Here is a 12,054-nt window from a genome sequence, read left to right on the forward strand (position 1 = left end):
AGCCAGTTCAGTTTTACTTTCGTTTTGCATAGCTACCCCTAAGCTTCAATGCCTTTTCTTAGCGGCACTCGCCTTTTGTTATTTTTGTTTTAAGCATTAGACACCTTTTTATCTGCACGCTGCCTCCCGCTGTCGCCTGCATATTGTGAGCACGACAAACCATGTTCCCAACATCTACAAAGCAATTAGTTACCTGCTGCCACCTACTGATATGAAAGAGTATTACACGGTTACTTTGCCGATCTCTAGACAGCACAGACAATCAACAACGGCACATTATTTGCAAATTATAATTACTGGTTTGCTAAAAATGTTTTTAACCCAATTAGGTGAAATTACATAATCTCCCACGGCACACCAGACTGTATCTCGCGGTACACAGTGGTTGAAAAACACTGAGGTAGACAACATGTAATAACATAAATTAATATAATGCAAAAGGTAATGTACAGTATGTAAGCATGATGGTCCCGTTTTGCCTGAAAGGGAGTGGGAAGAAGATCATTTATTTAATCCCACCCCCAGTTCTCAATACAGTGATTAATACATTGAGTTTCACTGTTACTTTGTTTAAGGATTATGATACAAAAGTTGTATCATGGTGGCATTACCACAGGTAACAATAATTATTACACTGTAAGAATACATTTGATCAACAATGTAGGAAGAATGAATATACCAACAATGGTAATAGACAAAATACCAACAATGGTAATAGACAACATAAGAAACATTTAGTACATGTTAACACTTTGAAACAGAGTACAACAGCAGGTCAAATTAAAGACCCTCATCTCTATATTTGAACCAGACCCCATGTTTGTATAATAGTTTAAATAATTCAATTTAATTTCAAACAATAAAACAATATTTTTGCATCTGACAAAAAAACACCCACAAACGCTGGCTTACGCTAGTAAAGATGCCATGTTTGTTATAAATACAGTTTTAAAAAAATAAAAAAGGCTGGCTTCCGCTGGAGAGACATGTGTCTGCTAGCTTGAGCGCCCCCACTTCCCCCAGTGTGGCGAGTCAGAGTATTGCAGAGGCATTGAACTGCATGTTGACAATATATCGCCCCCTATTTTGAGGCAGAGGTACTTGCTGCCTCATGGCCTGCCTTTTACTTCTCGTCTGCTGCATTATTTTGAACAGGAAACACGGAATTTCCGCGCTTTTCACCATGAAAATGATCAAAATATACAGGAACCACACCAAAATCACATAAAAAAGCATAGACCAAAAGAGAAATATTCCAACTTATTTAATTTTATTACTTCGTTTTTGAACATCTCATGGTTAAGCCACCTGGTGGCAAGGTGAGGCACTGCCTCACTTGCCTCCCCTGACATCACTGCGCCACACACACGAAGCATGGGCCTGTATACTTAAAAGAGTCATATTATGATTTTCTTTTTCTACATTTATATACTTACTTGTGGTCTACATACCACGTGACGTAATGGTGGTTCTATGGTCAACATTGTGCATGGATTATGATTGACAGACCGTTTTCTGGTCGTCTCTTCGGGATGCCTCGTTTTGTGGGCGGTCTTATTTACGTGCCTCCACTTCGACTGCGCCAGCCATGTTGTGATTTTTAGCACTTCCACAGCGAGTCTAGTAAGAGATATAAGTACCAATGATTGTCACAAACACACTAGATGTGGTGAAATTACTCTCTGCATTTGACCCATCCCCATGTTCACCCCCTGGGAGGTGAGGGGAGCAGTGAGCAGCAGCGGTGGCTGCGCTCGGGAATCATCTTGGTACCAAAATAAACTAGAGTTATAAACTATTTTGGATTAGAATGTGTGTCCATATATGAGCCAGTCTGCCCCACAAGAGGAGGTGGAGCTTATTGACTACAGTGTGGACAACAATGTTAATTGAGTTGGCAGTTTTTTACTGTAAAATCTAAAGTTTTTTACGGCGTACAACAAAATATATATAATAATCACAGGCATAGGCAAATTCAAATATTATTTACTGTTACAAACAGAACTTTGAGAGCAGCCACATGTCGCACTCAACAAAAACAAGTTTGACAACCATCTGTAACTTATTGCAGTGGTGTGCCGTCAGGGCCAGCAAGTCCTTCTCTGCTGGCCTAACATAACCAGAAATTGTGATCATAATTAAAGACAAAAGTATTTTTTTAATGTACTTTCCCTAAATATCTAAAAGTATTCATATTCTCTTCATGTCATAGTATGCTCCTTCCAGTGCTGTTGTTTTTAGGTTATAGAGTTTTTATCCAATCAGAATTCAGCTAGCTTATGTTGCCATGCTGTACCAAATCTGCCCAGAGCCTTCAGAATCAACACTGCTGGCGTCCGTTGCACTCTAAGTGAACATACAGGTGACAGACAGTTGCGATAGCCAATCAGATCACAAGTTGTTGTCAGTAAGGCCTTCTAGCTGGCCTAAAACAGATATATATTGTGACGTTATGAGCTAGGTAACATAAGAACTCCATTACCCAGCATGCCACGGTAGTGACACGCATGCGCAGTAGCTCCGTTTATGTTGAATGTAGCCATGGGGTGTTTTTGATGAGCACGCTGTGGAGTAAACTTTAAGAACTCAGCCAACACGCCTCGTCTGCATCTTTTATGATTAGAAAAGACAACACATATGCGTCTGCCTCACAATACGAAGGTCCTGAGTAGTCGTGAGTTCAATCCTGGCCTCGGGATCTTTCTGTGTGGAGTTCGCATGTTCTCCCCGTGAGTGCATGGGTACCCTCCGGGTACTCCGGCTTCCTCCCACCTCCAAAGACATGCACCTGGGGATAGGTTGATTGGCAACACTAAATTGGCCCTAGTGTGTGAATGTGAGTGTGAATGTTGTCTGTCTATCTGTTTTGGCCCTGCGATGAGGTGGCGACTTGTCCAGGGTGTGCCCCGCCTTCCGGCCGATTGTAGCTGAGATAGGCTCCAGCGCCCCCCGCCACCCCGAAGGGAATAAGCGGTAGAAAATGGATGGATGGATGGATGGATGGATTTTCAAGAAGGATATTTCAAGAGAAACGATGTCGGTCAACCCCGGAAGCTCGAATGGGTTCTACTAATTGTGAGTTCATATATTTAATTTCTTTATTTTTTCACGTTTAACATGTTTTTTTGCAGTTTAAATTTTGACAGTACTACATTAGATATGTTTTAATTGCTGATGCAGGTTTAGTGATTTTTAAATGCGCCAGAAAATAACCCGTTTTGTACACTGTTGGTGGTGGTTCAATGCCCAGGAGGGTGTAAATGTGTTCCTGTATAGTATTTCTCCAGCAATGGTCATGTGGTGACATAAATGATGATATTTTGAGAGGTAATCATTGAAGGCCTAGGTGGTAAATGTACGGCCCGCCACTGACTTATTGCAACATGTTTTCTCTACTTGGAAGGGGAATTGTTGTTAGCATTAATGTGAATATTTCTACTGATATGATATAAATAGAGATGTCCGATAATGACTTTTTTGCCGATATCCAATATTCCGATATTGTCCAACTCTTAATTACCGATTCCGATATCAACCGATACCGATATATACAGTTGTGGAATTAACACATTATTATGCCTAATTTTGTTGTGATGCCCCACTGGATGCATTAAACAATGTAACGAGGTTTTCCAAAATAAATCAACTCAAGTTATGGAAACAAATGCCAACATGGCACTGCCATATTTATTATTGAAGTCACAAAGTGCATTATTTTTTTTAACATGCCTCAAAACAGCAGCTTGGAATTTGGGACATGCTCATCCCTGAGAGAGGAAGAGGAGGTTGAGGTGGGCGCGGTTGAGGTGGGGGTGTGGGGGGTGTATATTGTAGCGTCCCGGAAGAGTTAGTGCTGCAAGGAGTTCTGGGTATTTTTTCTGTTGTGTTTATGTTGTGTTACGGTGCGGATGTTCTCCCGAAATGTGTTTGTCATTCTTGTTTGGTGTGGGTTCACAGTGTGGCGCATATTTGTAACAGTGTTAAAGTTGTTTATACGGCAACCCTCAGTGTGACCTGTATGGCTGTTGACCAAGCAAAGTAAGATTTTCATTGTACGGCAAACTGTCTGCTTAACTGTGCATATGACAATAAACAATCTTGAATCTTGAAGTATGCCTTGCATTCACTTGTGTGTGTGAAAAGCCATAAATATTATGTGATTGGACCGGCACGCAAAGACAGTGCCTTTAAGGTTTATTGGCGCTCTGTACTTTTCTCTACGTCCGTGTACCACTCCGTACAGCTGCGTTTTAAAAAGTCATAAATTTTACTTTTTGAAACAGATACCAATAATTTCCGATATTACATTTTAAAGCATTTATCGGCCGATAAAATCGGCAGTCAGATATTATCGGACATCTCTACCAACAAGTAAAGAAACAATAATAATCAAAACAAGTACAGAAACAGCACCAGGGGGTTGTAAACTCAATAAAGCAACTAAAGTAGAATGCAAACTATATATATGTAGCAATGTGTAAAGCCAAAGGCTCACACAAATTCCGTAAATAATCCAAATTTGGAGCACAGCCTCATAGTTTTCACAGCTTTTTGGTTGTTACAGCTAGATTGAAAGCTAAACATTGAAGAGTTGCGCTGCCTCGTCTGACGTCATGTCGCTCTTTACGTTATGTAGTGTGAGTGCGGTCATGTGACTGCCAGGCTCCGTTTGATTGGTGGAATGGAGAAACACAAGATACACTTACAATTAGTGCACCAACCCAAAAATCCTCCCTCCCTCATTCACACAAAAGGGTTGTTTCTTTCTGTTATCAATATTCTGGTTCCTACATTATATATCAATATATATCAATAGAGTCTGCAAGGGATACAGTCCGTAAGCACACATGATTGTGTGTGCTGCTGGTCCACTAATAGTACTAACCTTTAACTGTTAATTTGACTCATTTTCATTCATTACTAGTTTCTATGTAATGTTTGTGCACATTCCAAGCTGCTTTTTTGAGGCATGTTAAAAAAAATAATGGACTTTGTGACTTCAATAATAAATATGGCAGTGCCATGTTGGCATTTTTTTCCATAACTTGAGTTGATTTATTTTGGAAAACCTTGTTACATTGTTTACTTTATCAGTGGCCTAGTGGTTAGAGTGTCCGCCCTGAGTAGGTTGGAGTTCAAATCCCAGCCGAGTCATACCAAAGACTATAAAAATGGGACCCATAACCTCCCTGCTTGGGGGTTGGGGGTTAAATCACCAAAATGATTCCCGGGCGCGGCGCCGCTGCTGCCCACTGCTCCCCAAGGGGATGGGTCAAATGCAGAGGACAAATTTCACCACATCTGGTGTGTGTGTGACAATCATTGGTACTTTAAGAAGCATCAAGCGGGGCATCACAACAAAATTAGGCATAATAATGTGTTAATTCCATGACTGCATATATCGGTATCAGTTGATATCGGAATCGGTAATTAAGAGTTGGACAATATCGGCAAAAAAGCCATTATCGGACATCTCTAGTTTTGTCTTTTAAAAAAATTATATATATATATGTGTGTGTGTTTAGTATGAAAAAAATAGTTTAGCCACCCCGATCTAAAATATTAGAAAATCTCAAAATAGTAAAATATACTTTGTTTAAAAAATAAAATACTATTGTATTCAATTTTAAAAATTACAACAATAATGTTAAATATGTAACTGATTATTAATATTTTTGTACAGGCAGCATTTTTGCCACTATGTTATGCAGTTACGTAATCCTATTATTCGATCCTTATATGGCAACAACAAATTAAAATCGGTATGGAATGAGAAAAAAACTGAACTGTTCCGATATGTACTAATGATGTACTTATGACTTTTCAGTATGTGGCCTTTGCTGGAAAAAGTTTGGACACTCCTGAACTAAAGTATCAAAAGTATGGCTGTTTTGATAAAGATCGGGTATTAGCTGTACCGATATTTCAGTATCGAGCCGCACATCGCTAATCAATAGATTATAAATGAATATAATAAAAACACATGTAGCGATTATAATAAAACTCAATGTAACCAAGTAAAAGTAGCGTCTTTCACACAAAAATACTCAAGTAAAAGTACAATTTATCCTCAAAGTTCCATAATTGAACGTAACCAAGTAATTATAGTGCATTACGATCCACCGGTTTGTGATAAAAGGGAATCAGTAGATGGTACCTTATTTCATTTGCTGCCAAAACTTGCAAAATCAGCAGGGAATTAAATCCATATTTCCCCCATTACAAGTATTTTCGGTGCAATAGAAGTATTAGTAATAGTGATGGGTCAAACGAAACTATAGCATCAATACTGTGTCCCTCCATGCGTTTGTGTGTCACTTGAAGAAAAAAACACATGATTGATACAACTGCTGTGTCGTTGACTGTGAAGCAACAAACTATGTTAATCAGGAAGCTCTTCTTTCGACTCACAAGTGACAGTGTATACTTAGCGGCATGCGTTTGTCTTAAATTGAAAAAAAAAAGACAATTCCTGAAGTGTAAGGTCCAAAAAATATCTATATATTGCTATTCATTTAATTTATTAATAAAATTAACATCATTTTTGTTGTTGTTATATCCAAGCTGGTTGCTATTATGGAACACAAACACAGAATCAGTGCTGTGTCAATACAGCTAGTGATTTTGCCATACACTCACTGAGGAGTCTTTTATCCATCACTACAGTAGTTTCAAGCATGTTGAGCTTAGGTATAAAAGTGTATGTTTGTCTTTTTCCTTACCAACCCAGAAACCTCGGTGCAAATAAACGACACACGGTGCAAAACCGTTTATTTAGCCAACACCTGTAAGATATCAAACAGATACATTTTAAAAATGGTTACAGATCACCAAAATAAGAAGCACCCGATGCAGAAATACAATTAACTATCACTAAAAATAAAACCAAAAAACATACTGTAGTATCAAACCATTTGGCGCAATCTCCTTCCGAGATGAAGAAAAACTTGATGAAAGGGTGTCTATGTATTGTAAATATACACAGCTTCCTCGTGTCCCTATGAAAAACATATCTAAAAAATCTCTTGAAATATCAAACTGGCACATTCATTGAACATTAAAGCAAAAAGTATTTCACAAATGAGGGTGTAATGATCATTTATGCTCAAATATTAGCAATAGCAAAGAGAAGGGGAACAAGACATTTTAATAGTGATTCTCAAAGTGATTAAAGTACAGATGTTCCTATATTCCAACACACTGTTACTGTTCAAATCGTGTGTAATGTTACAGAGGCCAAGAATATTAAATATACTTGTCAAATAAAACCTCTGCCTTGTTTTTAATGAATACGTAGGCCTACGACGCTACTGTATTGTAATGTTGGTCAATATGGTGGTGCTTGGAGCTTAACTTTTTCCAGAGGTGGTACTTGGTGAACAACGTTTGAGAACCACTATTTAAATAAGTTGTTTTGAGGCGCCAATAAGGTCTTAACTGGTCACGGCGATATTTGCTGCAAATGTACTGTGCAGATGTAAAAACATGTGATTTCATAGCACACAGCCTGTTTTAGCACACAATACACATTCTCTTATGGGGGGAAAAAAAGTATTATTCTAAATGGTTAAACCTCTTCTTTTGGAGAGTATGAAGTAGAAAAAACAATGATCTACGTTCTGCGTGCTGCACTGTAACGCAGGCTGAGGGTGGCAAACAACAGCAAACTTGAACTTTAAATGGTGTCACGAATGAGAATGTCCTGAAAAATGATCAGACGTTACAGCTCCTTGGTTTTCCAAAAGTGCTATCGATACTGTAGAAGCTGTGACAAGAGATTGTGTGATCCGTCCACAGACGAGGAATGTCGGCTGTGAAAGGAGGGAGTGAACAGTTCGTACAGCATGGCTTCACGCCTCTTCGTTCCTTTCTAGAAGAACCGACCGGAGTATTGCTTCACGCTGGAATTAAAAACCAAGACATGTCAATGAAGACATGACGACTTTTTCAGCCCTTTCAAGCCCAGTCTGTCAGTGTGGAGCACTTGCCTGTTCTGCAGCAGATACTGGGCGTTCTGGATCTGGTCCTGCGTTCCTATGATGGTAATGATGCGGTCCTCTGAGCCTTCTAGCGGCTCGTCAATCTTGATGGACGCTCCAGACTCGTGACGGATCTGCTTGATCCTTTGTCCACCCTTGCCAATGATGGAGCCAGCAAGCTGCAAGATCATCATAAGTGCCGAATTTAAACGTCACTACACTATATATCTTCAAATAAAGCCTGGGTTCTCAACTATCTGCCAGTCAGCAACAGCATTGTGTTTTTCTTCAGCCAATAGGCTAACCTAGCATGATGTTACTGTTAAAATGTTTCTGTTACATTAGCACTGTAGCTCGCATAGCTATGCTAGCGTTGCTACTATTTGTCTGTAATGTTAGCACTGTAGCTCACATAGCTACGCTTGCGTTGCTAACATTTGTAAAGTCAGCACCTTAACTCACAGACCATATTCTGAAATCCCAAAAAGAGGACACATATGCGTGCCAAGGCGGGCAGCACGCCAATGATACTCGAACTTGCTTTATAAATAATATATTTATTCAAATAAAGCATTTTTTCTCCTATGTTGACAGCAGTGTTGGCGCTAGGAATTTTCAAAATGGGGTCCCAGGGACCCCATCAAGTCATAAAAATGGGGTCCCACAGTAAATTTTTGCGGTCCCACTTTTTTGTAAGCGTTTTGAAAAATTTTTATAAACGTATGCATTATCCTGTTATATCTCACATTCTATATTGTGTTTTGGAAAAAGGTTGTTATAAACGTTACTTAATTCATTTAAAAAAAAGAAAACAAATTTGTATACATATGTAAATGTATTCAGTTAAACATTCATTGACTTTCCTCTTTCCTTCATGGATCTGAACTTTACCACTGCTGGTAGTTTTTTCTATGTTTTTATTTAATAAGTTGTAGGTGTATTTAATATAGGTGTTTTTAATGGCAAACACAAAATATGCAAAATCTTCCACCGAAAATATTTTTCAAAGTGGAATATTTGATGTGAAGTAACCTTGGATAGGTCAATAATTCATAACAACATTGATTTTGATTCAATATTATGTTTTGAGCAATGACAGTTTGAAAGGAAAAAAAACAGCTTTGTTTTATTAGTCAACATTGCAACTTTTTCTAAATTACATTTCACCTTTAAGCTTTTTTATTTCACTTTTGTTATGTTTTTGTTTATTTTAATAGTATTTTTAGAATGTGCCGTGGGCCTTTAGAACATTAGCTGTGGGCCGCAAATGGCCTCCGGGGCATACTTTTGACACCCCTGCTATGGATAGTGAAAAATTACATCTGATAAATCTAAGGATAAAAAGCAGAGCCTGGCGACACATGCGCGTTTATCATAACTCTCTCGCTCTCTCTGTTCCTCCCTCACGAATGCTGCTGCACGCACAATTTGTTTAGTTTTTAACCCCTTCTTAACCCTGAATGTACATTGAAAGTACCCGCAACCCTAACTCAAAATGCCTCATTTGAGGCATTTAAGAAACTCCGCCTGGACAGCCCAGCAAAAGAGGACGTATGGTCAGTCTAGCAATGTTAGCACTGTAGCTCAGTGTTGCTAATATTTGTCTGTAATATTAGCACTGTAGCTCACATAGCTACACAAGTGTTGCTAACATTTGTGTTTGCAATTTTAGCACTGTAGCTTACATAGCTACACTAGTGTTGCTACTATTTATGTCTGTAATGCTAGCACTTTAGCGGACATAGCTACGGTAGTGTTGCCAACATCCATCCATCCACTACAGCTTGTCCCTTTCGTTGTCGTAGGGTGGGGAGAGGGGGTCGCTAGACCCTATCTCAGCTGCTAACATGTGTGTCCTTAATGTTAGCACTGTGGCTTACATTACTATGCTCGTGTTGCTAATATTTGTGTCTGTGATATTAGCACTGTAGCTCACATAGCTTAGCTGGTGTTGCTAACATTTGTCTGTAATGTTAGCGCTGTAGCTAAAATAGCTATGCTAGTGTTGCTAACATTTGTGTCCGTAATGTTAGCACTGTAGCTCACATAGCTACACTAGTGTTGCTAACATTTGTGTAAGTAATGTTAGCACTGTATCTCAAATAGCTATGGTAGTGTTGCTAACATTTGTGTCTGTAATGCCGGCACTGCAGGTCACATAGCTATGCTAGTGTTGCTAACATTTATGTATTTAATGTTGGCGCTATAGGTTACAGAGCTATGCTAATGTTGCTAAAAAGTGTGTCTGTTGGCCCCTTAGCTCACATAGCTACGCTAGTGTTGCTAACATTTGTGTCTGTAATGTTACGATGTTGTATGTAAAATATGGCATCAATTAGTGTTCGACTGTAGGTTTAAACTAGAGGTGTCCGATAATGGCTTTTTTGCCGATATCCGATATTGTCCAACTCTTAATTACCGATTCCGATATCAACCGATACCGATATATACAGTCGTGGAATTAACACATTATTATGCCTAATTTTGTTGTGATGCCCCGCTGGATGCATTAAACAATGTAAAAATGTTTTCCAAAATATATCAACTCAAGTTATGGAAAAAAATGCCAACATGGCACTGCCATATTTATTATTGAAGTCACAAAGTGCATTATTTTTTTTAACATGCCTCAAAACAGCAGCTTGGAATTTGGGACATGCTCTCCCTGAGAGAGCATGAGGAGGTTGAGGTGGGCGGGGTTGGGGGGGTAGCATATTGTAGCGTCCCGGAAGAGATGTTACGGTGTGGATGTTCTCCCGAAATGTGTTTGTCATTCTTGTTTGGTGTGGGTTCACAGTGTGGCGCATATTTGTAACAATGTTAAAGTTGTTTATACGGCTACCCTCAGTGTGACCTGTATGGCTGTTGACCAAGTATGCATTGCGTTCACTTGTGTGTATGAAAAGCCGTAGATAATATGCGACCGGGCCAGCACGCTAAGGCAGTGCCTTTGAGGCACGCCCCCAATATTGTTGTCTGGGTGGAAATCATGAGAAATTTGGGAGAATGGATGCCGCGGGACATTTTCGGGAGGGGCACTGAAATTCAGGAGTCTCCCGGGAAAATCGTGAGGGTTGGCAAGTATGACTGGAAGACGCAACTGCTCTGTACTTCTCCCTACGTCCGTGTACCACTCCATACAGCTGCGTTTTAAAAAGTCATAAATTTTACTTTTTGAAACCGATACAGATATTTGTCGGCCGATAATATCGGCAGTCCGATATTATCGGACATCTCTAGTTTAAACATTTGTTAAAGTGCACAAAAGCGCTTCTTTTTATTAGCTTTAAATCTACAGACACAAAATGGTGTGTTGCCTGTAGAGTTTACTAAAAGCACTTCTTAACTGTCTAAACTCCAGCATCAACGCAAGATTTTGGCAAATACACTATGGTGGGACTTCTGAGACTTATTCAAATGTTTAAAAAATAGTATGAAATGAACCAGTAATAGAAGAGTCTTTTTCCTTGTTATGTTCCACTTACATCTTTGGGAATGGTGACCTGCGTTGTGATGACGGGACCTCCAATGTCGCTGTATGAGCCCCGGCCACCTGGGAAGCAAAAAAGAAAGTGTCCTAAAAAGTCAACTTGTGTTGAATTACATTGCGAGAAAGCCCAATTGAGACTCACTCACTCACCAGAATGAAAGTGATCCCAGGAATTGTTGTCTTGAAAAAGAAAACAAGACCAAAGCTGAAGATACACCACAGTGCTCTTTACCATGACTAGAACACTGCCAACAAACACTGCAGTTTCTGAGGTCAAACGCCTCCAACATTGCACAAGTCAGAATTTGTCCAAAAGGTTTAAAGCTTCAAATATGTTGTTTCCCGAAGGATGGTCTGCCAATGAGCATGATGATGCCTGTACAGTGCAGCCCTGCACACGCTGGGGTCAAACCGGCAACCGCAAATCCCCACAAATTGAGAGCTAAGTCAAGCTTTTCTAGCCAACCAGCTAAAAGCCACGGGCCGCAAGTCTTTGTCCAGTGCAGCTCTTAGGGCACCTGGGAGTGCGGTTTACACAACGTGCTATTGTACAGCCACACCAGCTGGCAGTCATTACACTTGCAG

General features: G+C 39.6%; 1 protein-coding gene across 6 annotated transcripts in view; it reads right to left on the reverse strand.

Moving 5' to 3' along the window:
- Positions 1 to 6,754: 6,754 nt before the first annotated feature.
- hnrpkl (heterogeneous nuclear ribonucleoprotein K, like) overlaps positions 6,755 to 12,054 on the reverse strand; it is a 46,491-nt gene continuing 41,191 nt past the window's right edge. For 5 of the 6 annotated variants that reach the window (XM_062031224.1, XM_062031221.1, XM_062031222.1 and 2 more), the window contains 4 exons: positions 11,620 to 11,649; positions 11,465 to 11,532; positions 7,989 to 8,158; positions 6,755 to 7,901 (listed from right to left, as the gene is read on the reverse strand). In XM_062031224.1, the coding sequence (XP_061887208.1) occupies positions 7,871 to 7,901; positions 7,989 to 8,158; positions 11,465 to 11,532; positions 11,620 to 11,649 (299 nt within the window). In that variant the 3' untranslated portion in view covers positions 6,755 to 7,870. The remainder of the gene's footprint in view (positions 7,902 to 7,988; positions 8,159 to 11,464; positions 11,533 to 11,619; positions 11,650 to 12,054) is intronic. The other variant, XM_062031223.1, reaches the window with a different exon arrangement.

Source organism: Entelurus aequoreus, linkage group LG21 (assembly GCF_033978785.1).
Source record: "Entelurus aequoreus isolate RoL-2023_Sb linkage group LG21, RoL_Eaeq_v1.1, whole genome shotgun sequence".
Taxonomy (NCBI): domain Eukaryota; kingdom Metazoa; phylum Chordata; class Actinopteri; order Syngnathiformes; family Syngnathidae; genus Entelurus; species Entelurus aequoreus.